The 19,344-nt window shown below is 35.8% G+C and overlaps 1 protein-coding gene across 9 annotated transcripts in view; it reads right to left on the bottom strand.

The window, feature by feature from the left end:
- Positions 1–18,900, bottom strand: part of LOC144246068 (uncharacterized) — a 195,488-nt gene extending 176,588 nt beyond the window's left edge. For 4 of the 9 annotated variants that reach the window (XR_013339741.1, XR_013339740.1, XR_013339738.1 and 1 more), the window contains exon 1: positions 18,311–18,900. Coding sequence is in view for 2 of the 9 variants with exons in the window: in XM_077782292.1 (XP_077638418.1) it covers positions 18,311–18,381 (71 nt within the window). In the remaining 7 variants the exon portion in view is untranslated. Of the gene's footprint in view, positions 1–17,297; positions 17,418–17,739; positions 17,810–18,310 lie in introns of those variants that run through there. The other 5 variants (XR_013339739.1, XR_013339737.1, XR_013339736.1 and 2 more) reach the window with 5 other exon arrangements.
- Between the last annotated feature and the right edge of the window lie 444 nt (positions 18,901–19,344).

Raw genomic sequence — 19,344 nt, forward strand, 5'->3', positions numbered from 1 at the left:
AAACAAGAGTAGTGTGTTTACATTGTATAATAGCATTAATCAGGTATAAAAATATCTTCCCTAAAGGACAATTGTTAGGTTTTTAAAACTCTTTCTAAAGCAGAAAAAATATTATCCAATACATTGTTTGTTAGATTTCTGTTGAAATTACATTAGAAAATTCCCTCAGAAACACTTAATGGAATACAGCTATCCCAGAATAAGAGGATGTACTTGCTCAGCAGGGTGCTGATACTGTGAAGAGAATACAGATTTCTCTACATTATCTTTTCCAGTGTTCTTTAGAAGCACATAATGCAACTACCTGGCAGCATACATACTCTATTCAATATTTTGAATGGGAAGAATAGAAAAGTTATGCAACTCCAAAAGTGTGATCAAGTCATGTGATGCAGGGGGGTGTATTGCACTGGTAGAGTGATAATAAGTCCTTTTTCCTAAAATTTCCTTTTGTATTTGTTAAGCACAGTAAGGATGTTTCAGAATTCTTCCCTTGTGTGCCCCTTCACAATTACAACAATAATCACAGCATACCTTAAAGTATACAATTAGATCTTTTGTCTTCAAATGTTTTGCCTTTACAGATTTATTCTATAGCTAGGCTGATGCCATATGAGAAATATGTAAATCATCACTAAAAACATCTTGGTGTTCTTATTGTCTTCTATGTCAGCTGGGCACCAACAAAGAAGTCAACAATGAATTACATACTCATGCTTTTATTCATGCTACACTGACTTATAGAAATGATTAAATAATCTTGATTTTATGGAAAATATGCATTAGAACTAAACTGCACACTTAATTTTTTTCTGAAATAAATCTGACCAGGAGTATGCAGTAGACTTATTGCTTCTACAGGAGTCTTTTCAAAGTGGATGTGAAGAATATAATTCTCCTCTCAGCAATGCTTAGCTAAGACAGTAAGTAAAGAACAAACACACCTCGGGATGTATTGCATCAGACTTTCAGTATGCATGGCACTGGAGCTTTTCCTCTACTTATTTCCTCCAAAGGAAACCATTAGAAGGCATTTCTTCTACAAGCTAAGACAGCATTACCTCACTGGAAAACACAAGTTACAATACCCTTTTATTGCTAGCGTTTGCTACCCAAGATTATTAGGAATATATGACCAGAAATAGCGATTTTAATTTAATATGAATTAACTTTAGTTGAATTTACAGGATCACAGAATGTCTGAGGTTGAAATGGCCTTCTGAAGGTCCACCTCCCCAGCTTAAGCAGGGCCATCTATTCTTTTACTGCAGTCATGCAACCATCCCACATCTGATTGATCCCAACAAGATAGTATCCCTGCAACTGCATATAAATCTCTTAATTTTCCTCATATTTATGCTCCACACTAGTTCACAGACCATCACAGAGACATCCCAGCATGCTGATTTCTCAGAAAGAGTCTGAGTTGTTTTTTTTCCATAATGCCACTTTTCCTAAGGCACTTCCTTGTTTACACACAAGTGCTTGAATTAGAAAGGCCTTTTTTTGTTAATTTTGCGCTCCCTTTCATTCACATCTCCCCAAGCTTTTTGCTGTTAACCCTGACCATCACTCTCTCACAGAGCTGGTAGTAACTCTTGAGCTTGTTGACATGGGTATTTGAAAGCCCTAATTATCAGGTCAGACATTCTGCTGGCAAAGATACCATTGGCCTGCTTATGGGGGTGGATTCCAATCTCTTCCAAATAGGTTTTGATCTTCAAGCAGGGTCTCTTGGTCATAGAAACCCAATCTCAGTTGCTACCAGCAGCTCTATAACCAAACCATGATCTGCAGTATCCTAGCAGCCCTCCCTTTCCTTGCAAGATTGAGAACAAGAGCTGGGCCCCCACATCGCTGACTATATCCTCCAGAGCTCTGCATTCAGTTTTGATACTCTCCAGGTTGCCACCAGCAGTTTCACTAGCACCCACACAGAAGAACAACAGCCACAGGTCTGGACAAGCTTTGGCAACACAGTCCTGGATCCAGATCTCAGGCAAGCAGAACATTTCTCTAGGTTGGTTTCCTACTTCCATCACTCTCCATTTCCTCCTATCAGCCTTGCATAGCTCAGGGTCAGCTGGCCCAGAAGCTTTGCTGGAAAGCACACCTAAATCCCTCTCATCTTTGAAGACTCTCTTTTTATTCCTGCCAAAGCCCGTTTTCTGTTGCTGGGTATCCAGTGTGCATTGTTAACTCCAGAACCAACAGTTCCAATAGTTCCAGATACTGCTTAGTTAATCTCCTATAGAAAGCACAAACCCCTGCATTTTTCTTTCAGAGAAAATACATCACAGATTATGCACATGGAATAGATTTAATTTTTGAACATTATTGATTAAGAGGGTGTTAGAAAGGACACTTCCTCTATTATATTGATACTCTGAGTTACATGATTTATTATTTCTATGAAAGGGCTTTGGTTACCAGACAAGCATTCATTATGAGGGTGTAAAAATAACTGAAATAAACAAAATACTTTAAGTATATTCAATACTGCAAACTTAGTTTTGTATAGTGAGTCTTCCAAAGAATTAATGTTTGATATATGAGCCAATTAGACAAAAAGAACCATTCAATTTACTTTATAACAAATACATTTTATTCAAAATGCCCTTGAAAGCAACTATACACATCCTGAGTGTATAGTGTTCCTTCCTATGTACTCTCCAATCCTTGCCAATGAAATTAGTCTTTATTGATTTCCTAGCTCACTAAAAAAATGTCAAAAGAGAAGAGATAAATGAAAATAGTACTGACCTCAGTTCATCAGTTTTGCACTGTTTGTTCTTTACATACATGACAACTTTATTCATAAAGTCACTTTTTGTGCCTTTTTTTTTTTTCAGATGTTCCAGTCTGTCTAACAAAGTATTTAAGAAACATTAGGGTCTCACTGGAGTTTTTAGTATTACCTGGTGAGGCTTACCTTTTGTTAGTTTAATGCATTTTAATGCACAAACCAGTGTGGAAATATCCTGCAAATTTTAGGTTCATCTCCATCGCATGTAACCTGGACCCAGGTCACTTGGCACAACTGAACCCTATGATATTCTTATGGACTCACTCCTCAAACTTGTCCAGATCCCTCTGGGTGGCATCCCATCCTTCAGGCATGTCAGCAGTACCACACAACTTGGTGTCAACTACATACTTGCTGAGGATGTACTCAATTCCATTGTCTGTGTCACTGATGGAGACACTTAACAGCACCGGCCCCAGTACAGACCCCTGTGGGACACCACTAGTCACCAACATCCATCAGGACATGGAGTCGTTGATAATCTTGCATTATTCTTGCATTTTGTCATCTCCCAGTGTTGGGACTCAAACTTTCATTTGCTGCAAACTCTTTTTAATTGCACAGCTGAAGGGACAAAAACCCAAAAAAACCCCAACCAAAAGTGAAACAAACTCCACTTCATTCTTATTTTCCTCAAGTTCTTCTAAGAAAATCTGTCACCTTCTTCAGTTGCACTGTTTTGTTTGCTCACAATTCTGTGAATTTTAGAGATAAAATATTCAAGGGAGTTTATAAGATCTTTCAATATAGCCTCTTCAGAACACTCCCTTATCTTTTGTAACTTTTTAGCAATTATAGATTGGGTCTGGGTTGTTTTTTGTTTTTGGTTTTTTTTTTAATTAACAGGGATCCACTAATCAAGAAACTCATAAGATTACTTTAGATTTTACTTGTAGGTCATACAGCTATTAATTAGACAAGAAGACGTATCTTGTAAAATATCTTTGAATTAATTTTTTTAATTTGTGCAAAATTAGCTTAGAGTACCCATGTTTGATAATGTAGAAAGATGTGCAGATAACAATAGAAAAAATATGTGATGTTATACAATGAACTTTAATCCTGTCTTTGAAAATTCTTGATATTGTTGGTCACCTAAACACAAACACACACAAACAATAAAAGGCAAAAAAAGAGCAATTCAATGACTGAACATAAAGTGAAAAAAAGTCTTAATTACTTATCTATTGTGTAATTAGGATGACATTGCAGCGAATCAGAGCTCTCTAGAGAACAATAATGTAGCCAACTATACACAAACACATACACAGATCTACAAATATGTATACTTACCCTATAATTATGCATATACATACATTTGGTAAAAACTAGACCCTACTACTTTTCTACAAGACCATAGCAATAAGTCTAGGTCAGCCAGGGAACTGCTAGGACAAACAACTTGCTCTTTAAATTGTTTCTCCTTCATGTACTACACTCTTACCAACACTATGGACTACAAAAACTTTGTACTTAAAGTACTTACTTAAATTCACAGAAAAATAGCTAAGCACCTTCAAGAAGAAGTCCTGGGAACTTCTAAATCCAGTCTCAAGTCTCTTCCAGTTGTTATGGTATTAAGACAACTTAGAAGTTAATAAGCTATGCTTTATAGAGGCACAGGATGGGTGAGGTTGGAAGGTACCACAGTGGGTCAGCCTGCCTGCCCAACAGGGCCATCCTAGAGCACATGGCACACCCATTTTCCCAGATGGTTCTTGAATATCTCCAGGCAAGGAAACTCCACAACCTCTCTGAGCAACCTGTTCCAGTGCTCAGTCACCTGCTCAGGACAAAAGCTCTTCCTCATATTCAGATGGAATTCCCTGCGCATCAGTTTCTGCGCATTGGTAGGTTGTCCACCAGCCAGCAACTCCTTCTCTGCAGAGCTGCAATCCAGCAGGTCAGCCCCAGCCTGTGCTGGTGCTGGAGTTATTCTCCCGCAGGTGCAGGACTCTGTATTACTTTTCTACAGATTACCTTGTCTGTATTTGCAGAACCATGTCACACATACGTGCTATTGAGAATCAAGAATGAAATCTCAAACTGGATTTGAGTGTTTCCCCTTAGTATACAGTTTGTATATTTTTTTGCTCCATGCTGTTCCTTTTGATTAAAAAAAATACAGGCTTTGGCAGACTAAAGTGAGTTATTTATTTCTAAGTGTTGAAGCATTTGAAACAGGTATCATCGCAATACCCATTAAAAGATTTATTTTACTTTCCAGCATATTTGATTTTCAAGCCCACCACAAGAATCTAGGATAGAAGAGCTAGAAAAAAAGGCACTTGAAGATCAAAAAGAGTAACTGTGGCAACCTTAAGATTTCTTGTCATACCATCAAATATTTTTTTCTAAAAAAATAACTGGAAAAGTTAAAAGGCATAAGATGGAAATAACAGAAAGCTTAGATTTCAATATGTAAAACAGAATCTCCATTACACTCAGTTTTTAAAAAGCAGTAAGTCCACTCAATAATTTCCAAAAATAAAACCTGTCTCAGTCACTTTCATTGATAAAAGTGATAAGAAGCTTCAGTAACACAACTGACACAATCAGAAAAAAGATATTGCAAGAAAAGTCACAGAAATTTATAAATATGTAAGAGTGCTTTTTTTCCTTGGAAAATTTATTGCAACATATATAATATAAAACACTCCCCCAAAATACACTGAAAATTCCTGTGATACTGTAAAAGGAATATTTATTACAGTTGTCTTTAGGTGACGAATTCCAGAAAATTTTAAGAATCTGGAATATTAACAGGTCTTGCATGTAGAGTTTTATTACTCTATAAAATCTGTGCATGCATGCATCAGTGAATCCAATTTAAATAAACACATTTTTCTGCTTATTTTTTCAGAGCTACATTGTACGTAGTGCCTGCATATTTACCTGAATAATTACAATACTCCCAAACTCTGAACCATTAACCACAATGTAAAACAGAGTAATAGAAAATAATGCTCAACACAAATCTTTGGATTTGCTAACGTGTGTGTGTGGAGTCTCATTCTCTTTGATGGATCACGACTGGTATGTGAATTTCCATTCTAGACAACTGCTAAATTTCTCGGCAAGGTTATCAGATTGGGGCATTTAAATTCAGCCAAAGCAGCAGATGTTTTGTGTTAGTTCAGTGGCTATTCATGAGCACATATAACAGGTACCAGAGGAGTTGTTATCAAAGATGATTCTATTAAAGTACTACTACCAACTGTCAACTTTTGATATTTATCACTTCATGTTTGTAGGTATGTTCCAATTTTTTTTCTTTTCCTAGATTAAGAAAATTGATGACACAGAGAAAACATAAAGTGACAATTTTAGCTAGAATTTTGGAAGATTTTTATAGCAATAAGAAAGAAACGATGTTTTTTAAAAGCTCAGAAAAAGTAATTGGCAGTAATTGGTGATTTTTTTGCTATTGATTATGAAATAATTGAGGAAAAGGAATGAATTATTTGGGGCTAGGAAAGTTAATAATCAATTACAAAATAATAAAATAATCACTTGAAAAAAGAAAACAGTGAATACTGTAGACCACAAAATAATAGAGATATGAAGAGCAGAGGACAGTAAGAAAATAGGAATGCAGGGCATGTGGTTCAGTTTTCTAGGGTAAGAGTAGAAAGAAACATCAGTAATAGCTTCCCATCAGAAGCTCTTACTCCTAAAAGCCTGGCACCTGACCTGATTCTTCAGGATATGGATCAGGTTTCTATGAATAAGAAATAATGAGTATATTTAAATTAGTTTAAATGAAAGAAAGGCCATATCTTTACTAAGACACCAAGCTTGGCAGCATTTTTTGTAGACTCAGAGAGAACAAAAAGCTCCTTGAACCAAAGACTATTGTTCCTTTTTACATGGTTTCCTGAAAAAAATGAGCTGCTTTGCTCAGCTCCTCTTGATCACTTCCAGTAACCAATTCCATCTAAGTCCAATACATGGGAAAAGGTCTCAAAGATTTAACATTCCCACAAACTTTGTGAAAGCAGATAGCTGTACTGGATGTCTGCTAGCTACAAGAAAAATAAAATGCAACATGAATGCAACTTTTACTTAGTAGTGTAAACCTCACTTCTCAGTAAAGGCCCCCTTTTCAAATGGACTATCTCTTGTTTAACACAGGGTATATTGCAGCCTGAATATTACTCAATTAAAATATCAACTCACAAATCCAAATCCATAGGCAATATGGATTAATTTAGTCTTACAGGACTATTTCTTAAACCAAAACTCTCTAATTCAAAGCATAAAACCAACCAATATGCTGCTCATTCCACTCTCTCCATCTCTTTGGCATGCAGCCCACCACTCTTTCTTCTCCCTTGCACTAAGAATCTGGCATTCCTGCCTGCAGTGTGGCTCAGCACCCACTGGCTCCCCCACCATCCCTCTCAGACTATTGAACAACCTGGTAGTTAAAACGTGCTACATGAAAACACAGATGTGATCACACTTCGGGATTTCTGCAGATCTTAGTGCTGCCCATCTGCACAGAAAGCGTAGCAAGTACCTCTCCCAAAACATATCAGACACCTCCAAAGATGAAGGCAGCATTTCAGTGCCACACTTTTTATCACTAGATTTTAACAGACATTGAATAGAAGTAAGAGTGCAGTGGTCAAACCAGGTAGCTAAATGCAAGAACCTACATTTAAGGGGAAATTAAGATCATAATAATATATATATGCTGAGTTTAAGGGATGTGCTGTTTTAGGCAACTGTAAAAACACTGATTTCCATTGACTGCCATTTTCTAGAATTTATGCACCAAAGTTCCACAAATCTCATTTTAATAACTGGGACAGGCAATCTAGTTCTCATTGCTCTTGATCATGCACATAAAAAATATCCAAAAATGGTATGGAATTGAAGTATCTTTAATATCTTTTACTTTTTCTAACATTCTGCCAAAAAATGCACCAAATAACTTGCGAAATGTGCAATGTGTAAGGAAACGTGCATTTTGCTACTATACAACACTGTTTTCTTTGCAATAGGAAGCTCATCTATTCTTTGAATCAGATTTTAGTATAACAGTTGCTTTCAGAACATTTGAATAGGATCAGATCAAAAATCCAACTGGCTCGGTATCCAATATAGGTTGAAAGAAGTAGTTGGAGAACACTGTTAGTACCAAGACATAGGTATAATTGCTGCTATTACTCTAACTTAACAATGCAAAATTTAAATGGGAAAAAATCTCATATCAGACTGTTGTATGATCCTGAGCCTCCCATGACAAATTTACTTGGCTTTATTAATAATCTTTACAGTTGAGCTGGAATGAGAGAAAGTTCATAAAGAGTGTTAACACCGGTAAAATAGAATACTGCTTTGTCTTGTCAACTAATAATATTTTGAGAAGCATTAACATTTTGAACCCCAAGTTTCAAAAATCTACTATTCAAAATTAATGTGGAGAGAGATTGCAAATTGTATTTGCAACAGTTTATACTGGGAAGACATTCCAAATATTCGTTCAGATCAAGGTATCTCCTGAAGCAGAAGTAGACAGCAGTATTGCATCACCACAAAGCTGTGTTCAATTTAGCTGCTGTGTTAAGATGTACAATACAGCAGCTCAAAAAACCAATATACTAGTTCAGAGATATTATTTTTGAGATCCTAGCCAATGTACTTGCACTTTAAATATAACACAACTGGCTTGATTGACCCTCAGTTTAGGGTCAGGAAAAATCTTGTGGGTTAATTATCCTGCTGTTTATTTATAATGGATAGGTAGCTTTGGTGTAGCTGTGATTATCTCATATATCTAGCTGATTCTCTGCTAATAATAGCTCGCTCTAAGAAGTATTAAGATATAGTATTGATTTCAAAAAGATTAAACCACTGTGCTAATATACAAGAGCTTATTCAATTAGTAATGATGACTGGCAACATTTCTCTAAAAATGCTCTCTCCTCTACGGTGAATATATAAAGTATAACTTAGCCAAATACATAAAATCAAAATACTCAAAAGCAGTCAAAAATGTGAATTCTAAAATTTCAGGAACAAGAAGCAGTTTCCACAAAACAAAGTTTCAGAAAACCTCATCTTGAAGTATCTCAAACTGCTGTTACTAAATAACTAGCTGTTATTTTTTAAAAACTCTGAAATAAATCTATTTTGAATTAAATTGCCAGATTTTCACTGTAAGTTCTCCAACACATTATGTTCCATAAACCTGGCAAGTTTTTGTTGTGCAGCTGCTTTACTGAGCAGTACAAAGGTGTTCTCTATTGGTAAATACCCAAAAAAGCTGAATGGCAGTCAAACCATGACATTCATTCTTTTTTTGAAATTTCTAGGTGAGCTCCTGTTGGCTTAATTTTTAATTGTTTCTGCATGATTTATGATATCATACCTTCCATTAAAAAATTAAAATTCAGTTTAAATAGGCTCTAGATGAGGTCAAAACTATTTTCATAATTTCAACTAACAATATTGTCTGTGGTATTCATTATGCCAAACAAACAACAAAAAATCTCTTTCCTTTTATTAGTGTAGGCAGAATTTCTTCTCAAATATCTATCTATTCAAATGTCTGCCTCAGTAAGCAGCTGTCCATCTACTGAAATAAAACTGAAAATTTTCACCACTATTGCAAATGGTCAATTTTTAGGGTTTGTTTGGTTTTTTCACTAAGGACCATATTTTTTACTAAGGACCATATTCATGCACCAGGACAAGGGACTATGCAGGAATTGCAGGAACTTTTCCCATCAAAGTGCAAGTGCATCGAACTTTTCCCATCTGTATGTGCTCAGAGTGGTGAGGGCTGCTTATAATTCATCCCTTGGTGAAAGGCAAATACCATTCATTCAATGCACTTCTGAAAACCTGGGGTTTTTTTTCCCAAAGACATAGTGATAAGAAAGGTCCATGGACTCAGCTCTTCCTCTAAGATGGGCTTTCACAATCTCCTGGAATGTTCAGCTTGAATTTGTACTCAGTATTGAAGTGGGAGAGGTTATTTTTCTAATTTAGTCCACAAAGTATAGCCATATACTGAAAACCACATCCGTCTGATCAGGGGATAAATTACAATATCTTTGGAATGTTGTTTTACTGGATAAGGTTGACTAAAAGCATCTAGCTCTAAATGTAATTACAACACAATTTTACAGCTTTTACCAACCTACTTGAAATTATTAGGTCTAATCTGTTATATGACACCATTGCATAATTTTCATTTTTAAAATAGAGTGGCTTCCTTATTTTGGTAAGTATTGTTAAATCTATTAGAATATGCAACATGCAATTAGGTATGATTCATGACTTATGCCCAGTAGTTCATTTGAGATGCATTTTCTGATACAGGTTTCATGATAATGTATTTTCATTTCTCTAGTTTTATCTTGCTGTGAGACAGCTGTCAATTTATTCTCATTCCTCTCTACTTTTATTGCTCCAAGCTTAAACTGCATATGTCAGACTGACAAGGAAAGTTTAATGGACTTCTAAGACTCGCAAGCATACCTGGAAAATTACAACAGAAAATTCTCATCAGGAAACATGAGAAGTCTTTAAAAAATACATATAATTTCTTTCAGCTTCTGTGTGTGTGTTTACTAAAAATAGTGGAGACGGAATAAAATTTAAGAGATTTTACAAAACAGTAAACTACTTCAGACAGACAAACTTCCTCTTCTCACTTGCCAGAAAGAAATTTCCCTCTGCAGATTTCAGATCTAGTCATCAAACACCATCCTCACCCTTCTATCTAGTATAACCCCTCTCTGCCAAAAGGATAATACAATTCCTATTCACATCCTACCATGGACATCTGGAAATAGGATCATCAAAATAGCATTATTTGCAGTACAGACTGAGGCCTTTGAAGGTTAGATACCATATAGAGGAACAAAACTCTTCTGGTTTTTACCCATGACTGACAGAGACTGCAGAATAGTTCCTTTGTACAGTCATGTTAAAGTTTGTTATTATGAACTCTTCAGCCAGAATGCCTGTTTCAGTTATATTTATTTAAGTTGTTACTGTCAAAACAAAGATTACATCATTTCACACCCATGTTTTATAAATTAGGTAGCCAAGACATCTGCACAATCAAGGGTAAGCTCATTTACTTTGGCAAAGGCTTTGATATGAACTGATAAAAACAGTATCTGCATGCAGTGTTCTTAATGTACTGGCTAACCGCTTATATTTGGACAACCTGTATTGATTTCTAGGTACATTTTTTAAAGCATTTGTTTTTACTGGTTCATGTTATGTTTCAGAATGTCTTTAAAGAGAAAGGTCATCCTTTCTTCACTAATCCCTTTTTTAGAGGGAAAAAACACCAAACAACACAAACTCCACAAACTTAATAAGAAATAGTTTTATAAATACATTTACAGTATAGGTAGCTAAAACCAGTTTTATCACACAGGTCAGACAGCTTTATCCCACACACTGAAGTAAGTACCATGGTTAATGAAATCTAAATGGGTGAGGGAAAGCTTCAGGGCTATACGATGGTGTTCCTACCAAGCTCTAAGAAACAGAACAATAGGAAATCATATTAAAGGTGTGCAAAACATGGACACAAAAACATGACCTGAAATAAATAGAAAGCAAAATAAAACTAAAGAACACAATTTGAATTTGAGAGCTTCAATGCAGAGCTCCTTCTAATAATTAGCATTTTGACTAATTTCTCTTGCAAATCTTGAAACAGAGTTATAAAAAGATGTTTTATATAAAAGATGTTTCACAGGCAGCTTATCAAATGACCCCTTCTGCAAAGTATTTATCATTTTAAAAATCAACTCTTTCCCCACCTCCTTTCAAGAATCTCACTACACAGATGCTCATCAGAACTCCTTAAATGATGACAGGTTAATCTCCATACTTGCTCATACCAACCTGTTTTTATACATTTGCTCAAGTCCTAGAGTCTCTAGAAGCCTCCCATCATCTTTAAATGATCCTAAGATGCCACTGGTGTGCTTTAATGACATACTAAGAAACAAAACCTCCATGAAAAATCATACTGTCCAAAGAGATTTGAACTTTAGATTCTGTGAAAAGTAGGAAGGTTTCCTTTTCTATTGCACAACTGAGGAATGGAGATGCAAGAATGAAGTGAGTTCCTGAAATCATGCAGATGAACAATGTAGAATGAGAAACTGAATATGAGCCATCATCTTTGAATGGCTCTGAATTTTTGCTAGCTCTATCTCTGTTTCTTAAGTTGATAAAGGAGGGCCTGAGATATGCAGAACACTTTCTTCCTTGCACTATATAAATATTATTGTAATCTTCAGAGGGGAAAAAATCAACATATTTTAAATACAAAAGCTTTGAAGTTATGCTAAGTATACAATAGTCATCTGAATTTTTTTTCAGGTTAGATTGAGGTAAAGAACACAAAGCACTAAGAAAAGGAAAAGGGAATATTTCTGAGATTGCACAAGAATGGACAAAATAGTATGGTGTTGGAAACCACAGGTGAAACTTACTGGAGATCCACTTTCTTGAATGATTTCTGTAATTCTCAAATTACACTGGTCAAAGCTAGCTATTTTGCTTTTTATACACATCTTTGAAAATATGGTTTACACTGAGTGCCTGTGTATGATATCCACAACCACAGAAATATTGATCTGCTTTCTAAACTTACGGCCTCTGGAGAAGTCAGGAGACAGAGCTTTGCTGACTAGCAAAGTGGGAGCCCAGCCTTTTGTCCCAACACTAGACAGTGCAAGGTGGAGAGTGATAGTTGGACTTAGAGAACTGCACCACTTTGAAATTAACTACCTTCATTCAAATACTGTCAACCAAAAATCCATGCAGTGGTGGCAAAGCAAATATTCTGGTTTACAAAATTCTGCATCAAAAAGTTTGTGATATGGTTTAGCCAGAGCTTTCTGCTAAGTTTCATATGGGACTGCACAGTTGTACCTTCCACTTCTCCAAGTACATCTTCATATTTAATACTACCAACACAGAATACTGAAATGCTGATAGACAGCTGCACCACAACCACTCTCAACTAAAGCTATTCCTTCTGGAAAAAAAAACCCTAAACCCCTCAGTCTACACAATCCTTCATCTGGACCAACAGAATCTGTATTGTCACTGTGTACTACATACCAGAAAGAATTTATGTACTTGAGAGACAAAAAGCTTTCTGAATAATTTTATTTGGCCTAGGCTCTCCGACAAAGTATTATATTGGACAAGCAAAAATAGTAAACAGAGGGCAATGAACAGAAATATTTTGAGGATACGTTATGCTCTGCCTGTAAGTGGCCCCTTTATTTCTCAGTTTTCTTGTGCCCTAACCTTTCAACTTCCCAGAATCCAGAAAAAATTCTATTGCAAAGAAGCTGTTAAAAGTTGAAAAGCCTGTGTTACTAGGGATGAGAAGGGTGGCAGTTAAAATTATTAACTTCACACACTTTTTGTATTCCTACCATTAGAGTCTAAACCTCTTTATTTTGTCCTCTCTAGAAGCACAGAAAAAAACCCTTGTTTCCACCAATGATCTTGCAGTCTAAATACTGCACGAGAAAATAAATGGGATACTTCAAGAAAACAATGAAAAAAAGATAGTGTGATGTGAAGATTTCAAGAACTGTTAAAAAGACATGTAGAAACAAAACAAGAATTTTAAGGAGGGATGCTTTGGGAATAGCAAAATCCTCATGAGTTTCAAAAGGAGCATGGGGAAAAGCTTAAAAAGAAAGGCAGAAAAAATAGCATACAAGAAATGAAAACTCAGGTTTAATGAGGATATGAAGTAGTTCCTTGGATGAGAGGCAGTACAGAAAATAGGAATAGATGGTAACACAGAAGAAAAGACACATGGAAGCAGTGAAATGCTTTTGTACAGTATTAAGCATTCCTACTACTATTTTTTCTGGCCTACTAGAGATGCAGATAAGAACTGCAAAGTTTTATGGATTTACATTTTACAGAAGATTGAGTATTTGAACTCAACCAGTATATTATCTTATTTCCAGCTTGACTTTGCAAAAAAAAGCCAAACTGGTTTATATTATGAATATTTATCACTATTCTTTTTTGCATAATATATACATAGGTTTATATATAGGTTGGAATTCTTAATAGTGAGTCAATTATATAGAATTTTACAGACTAGAATGCATATGTTCTACTTGTGAAATTTTTCCTAGAAAGCATTAGTGAATATAAAATCATTTGAGATTCCTATCAGATATTCTGACTATTGTCATTCTATTGGCATATATGTTTCAGTGGCAAATCAGATAAATTTGGAATTAAGAATATTATTAATAACTCTCTTTCCAGTCTAAGTATATATTTCCTTTAGTCAACTTTCTTCTTTGTCAATCAATTTAAAACAATGACTCAAAATGAATACATCTTGGCATATGTATCCATTATTCCTTTTATAATGTAGTACTCCCACTGGCTTTCATGGGAATTATGCAAATGAAAAGACTGTATTATTAGGCTAGATTAAGAGAATACATTCAGAAATACTTAACTCATCATACCACTTCAGAACCTAATATTTAAAATGGTACTTAAGCCTGGAGCAATATAAACAAAAGTACAAAACACAACTCCTTGCAAATATACTATGGATGGATTTTTCTTAAGTTTTTTTCAATAAAATTGAACTGAGTTAAAACTATTTTTCTTGCTTTTTGATATATGAACAAATAAAGAAAAATGAATCAGGCCACTCCAAAATACTTGCAATATTCCTAAACGAGAGAAGTCACATATCAGTAAGAGGACAGAAAAAGTTAAAAATACATTGCACATATCTGAACTAGATGTCTGTGTAACCATGTAAAGGCCCTCAAAATTTTTCTTGGTATTCATATGTCTCTTTTGACATATTAAATCTGATGCTCTGGAAGCATAGCCAGTCATCTTCAACTCTTCAGACACATGATTTCCATTTTGACTCCCTAAGTATTGCTCTCCTCCCATGTCATCCCTATCACTCAAGGATAGTATGAACTATCTTCCTCTGACCCAGGAGAGATATTAGGCCCTTCCTTTCTCTGAGCTAAAACTGAATGGACCTCCACTTTAACAGATTGGGTAGACAACAACTGGCCCTTTTGCAGATGCATAGCTCAGATGTAGAGTCAACATTCTAGGCTAGTTAGAATGGGATAACTTTCTAAATGTTTCTCTTTATTTAACCTAAAACATACTGCTGCACAAGTAACCATGGACTGTTATTTTTGATTGCTAGTAACACCCTTGCCACTTTTGTAAAAAAGTATTCTCACCTGCCTGTAATAGTGCCTCAAATTCAGATTGTATAATCTGACTGGAAAAGTTCAGATTTTAACTTCTAACCACCAATCTACTTTATACTTTATAACATGGGCATTATAAAAATTTGCCTCTGCATTAGTACTTCTACAACATGAAACAATCCTGAGCATTGAACACTTCAGATATTCTTTACAGCTGGATAGTTCACATCTGGACATCATTAATTAGGTCAATCACAGGTACTTATCTTGTGATATAAGGATATTGGAAAAAATATCCATAAAGACTCCTGCTAGAAACATTAAGTCCTTGAATTAAAAACCTGTTCAAACACATGCTTGCCTTTTCCAGTTCTACTGTAGATATCCTAGACTGTATCCTGAGTTAAGAGATGTCTTTGTACCAACCATGTGCAAGTCATTTTGTTAGGGAGCTGGATTTTCTTAAGAAGTGACAATCCCATTTCATTAAGTGAAAATATAGACCTTATATGGCATATGAAATCACATCTAAGTCTAGAACACTACATTTCAAGAAAGTAGAAATAATGAGAGTCCAGATCACAGCAACAAAAATCAAAGAAATAGAAGAATAATATTGGGGTTCTTTTCTATAAAGAAGAAAACAAAAACCAGGGATTGTTTAAAAGAACAACACAGTGGAAACATGACTGAGAATCTCCAATATGTGAGTCTGAGGCAAAGAGGAAAATAAAAACCCCTGTAACTATTAACTAACAAAAACTAATGGGTTGGAGAAATTTACTTTTAGCAGGTTAAGTTTAAGATCAGAAAGCACAAAAAACATTCTAATGGGAAGACTAGTGAAATGCTGTAATAGATAACTTACTTAGGTAAGTAATCATTACAAATCTTTAGGCAGACAGGCAAGTGCTCACTTAAAAAGACAACTTTTATTGATCATGGCTTTGGAGGAAGAGGGAGGGGGCAGGTATGCCGCTTTTAGGGAATAAGTTTCAATTGTATGAGTCTATGCTGAAGTGACTGACAAAATGTAGCTGGGTAGTGAGTGACCCACTTGCTGTGGGACCTTGACTTGGAAAGCAAGTCTTTTTCCTGGAAAAGACCATATCAAGTTCTTCATATATACACTTAGATTCTGATATAATCTATTAATCACCTAGCTTCATTGATCCAATCTGCAGCTTCTTTATTCAACAGTTCGATGAAAACGACTTTCAGGGCTGGACTATATACAACCAATATCTGATCCAGCCATAGGATATAGGATTTTGCTTGCTAAACGGAATATGTCCCATGGCCTTGAGGCCAGACAACATTAGCAACAGCTGCTAATAACACTGAATTCCAGATGTGGACCGCTGAAAATTTTAAAGGAATTAGTTTTCTAATATTTTGCTTTAAAAATAGAGATGTACTTCAAATTCTTATTATCATATCTCTACTTTACTATTAAGTTGGGATCGTTAGTGTTTTGTTTTTAATTTAGCCCTAAAACTTTTTACAGGCATATCAACTTTAATAATTAGAATCACACTCCTGTATGAAGGCCACAAGTCTTTGGAGTCTTTGGACAGTTAATGCAAAGTAAAGAACCTTCTTTAGTCAGTTATTTTACTTCCAATAAAAATGTCTGATTAATGGGAGAACACAGGAAAAATATACAGCTCCCAGTCTAATTAGTAACTAAGTATGGAAAAACTATTATTTTCCAGCTTAATTTCAATATTCTTCCCTATTATTTTATAATAAGCAGCATGTAAAAGTAGGAAAGTTACATAGCCATAGTTACTCCCTACATTTAAATCACTTGATCTAATACCAGGTTAACGATCCAAGACAAAAAGAACAAACCTGCATATCACAGTTCATCTTTTGGATGGGGAGAACTAAATTATTAGAAAATAAAGTTTCTAAAATGTATAAAGACCATGACAGCTGAAGCAGGTAGAACAGCATTATAGCAAGTATCAAGCATCCCCAAAGTTTCTGCACACAACAAAGTAGCTCCCATCCAAAACATCGTAATTTGATAAAGCTACGAACAAAAATGAAATCCTTCAAATGAACTCCTTTAAAATACATCTCACCCATACACCATTGCTCTCTGACAGTGTATACATTGCTGCCCTTCCCACAACCACTATAAAGAGGCACCAAGCGCAGCTCCGCCTCCACCCTCCCACCAGTGAAGTGCCAAAACCACGGGTCCGGAGTGAAAGGAGCCCCGGGCTGCCCCTTGGGGCTGTCCGCGGCGTACTCACCCCGGCGGGCTACTTTGGGAGACTTTCTTCCCCTCCCCCTCCCAATGAGGGAGAGTGGAGAGCAGTTTCGGCATTAAATTTGAACTTCCCTGCTTTTGTTAGCATGAGTCACCACCTTAACATTATCTCAGCTGTAGACTTTTATCTGTGAATATCTAAGCCCTGTCTTGTGGAAAACTAATTACTGAGCCACTGAGAGGCTTCATAATGTCCTGCATTTAAGTCCTGAACATCATACATAATGCATAGGAAGCAGTCGCTGCACTCTGATTACAGAACACTGTCATTAAGAGAGCAAATTAAAGATGTGAATAATTCACTGGCTGAGCTTATTGTCAGTGCTGCATTGTGAAATTAGAATTTCTAATAAGTACTGCAATTTTTTTAACCCAATTAACACAGAGAACATCTTGAGTCTGATTAGTACAATAAAAATTATTACCTTATTCTTTTGCTTCACAACAGCCAAATTAAATACTGTACTTAATTATGCAGCATTCATCGCTTCTGTGCTAGAAATAATAATAATAAAAAATTCTCACTATCGCTTTAATAAGACTTCCAATATTTAGAGTGTAACTGAAAAATAGAGTATATGAATCTCCTGCACAATTTCTTATCACAAAGTTACCAGCTTTTTTTTTTGTTGTTTTGTTTTTTTTTTTTTTTTTTACAGACTTTGGAAATAGGGTTTAATATCAGCAGCCAACCATGATGTCACTGCTGAAGTCTTCTCTGGAAACAAAAAGGTATTAAAAAAAAATCCCACAAAACGACCCTTCTGAACAAGCTCTGAATATATATTGTGAATTAACTTTCTCTGGATTGATGTGAAGGCAGAGGGGAAAACAAGCATTACCACTCACTGCCTTGAAATCAAATACACAAATATACAAACATATAAACATGTATACACAGACACACACACACTCATATAGCTATATAGGTTGTTTCAGAAAAGATGCTTAGGAAATATACTAGGAAAAAAACCCGATCTGGATCAGCTCTCTTACCTCAGTTCCCTCTTGGCATGGGATAGATAACATCCTTTCATCCCAGAAAGGAGAAAAGTCCGATTCAACATCCAGCGTGTTGATTTTTCCCCACACGATGCCTGCTGCCATGTTAAATAAAGAAAATGAACACTGAGGATGCAGCTTTTGTCTCCAAATATTTGAATACTGCCTTTTAGTGACAAGGACCCCGGGAACCTTCGCACATCTGGCAGGAGATACCACTGGCTGCAGCTGCTGCAATGGGATTTTTCCTCAACCCTGTTTCATTTCCAGCTCCTTTTTCTTCCCCATCCTGAGGAAGTTTAATCACCAAGCATGGCTGGGGAAGAAAAAAAGGAGGGAAAAAAAAAAAAAAAAAGAGAAAGGAAAGGTGGCATTGCAATCACAAGCTTTCTTGGTTTTGTCCTAGAGACAGGGACTGCAGCAACCACCTTGCATCTTTGTCTAGTTATTTTAGCATGTGCATTCAAGAGGGGAGGAAAAAAAAGACTGAAAATTATTCAGGCATAATGCAATAGACATAAAGAGACAAAAAGACAAGGAGAGAAAGAGAGGGGAAGAGAAAAAGGGAGAGTGAGGGAGGGAGAGGAAACAGAAAGACTAAGAGAGGGAGAGGGGGCTGTCAGTGCAGATAAATCTGCATATGGAAATCAGGGTTATCCTGGGTACAGTTTTATTTAACCATGATGTACTGTTTTTTTAATTAGACAGGAATTTAAAGAAGGAAATGAGAGATTCTTACAGACATAGGAGCAAATGAAGCATTTTAAATCACAGCAAAGCTTTCAGAGCAAGCTGTAGCAGCAACAACAAAACTTTTTATAGCAACTTTCTTATTAGAAGGAAGTTTCATGCACTGCTGGTATTTTGCACCCAAAATCCAGGCAAAACTGGAAAAACTTTCATTTTGAAACAAAATCAAACCACAGCAATCCAAAATAATGCAACACTTAAAAAAAAAAGACCCAGGAGCCTCTAGGTGCACAGCATGCACTTTAAGCTAAAATATTCCAGGCACAGGTTTTAGAACT

This window comes from Lonchura striata, chromosome 3, assembly GCF_046129695.1.
Source record: "Lonchura striata isolate bLonStr1 chromosome 3, bLonStr1.mat, whole genome shotgun sequence".
Lineage (NCBI taxonomy): Eukaryota > Metazoa > Chordata > Aves > Passeriformes > Estrildidae > Lonchura > Lonchura striata.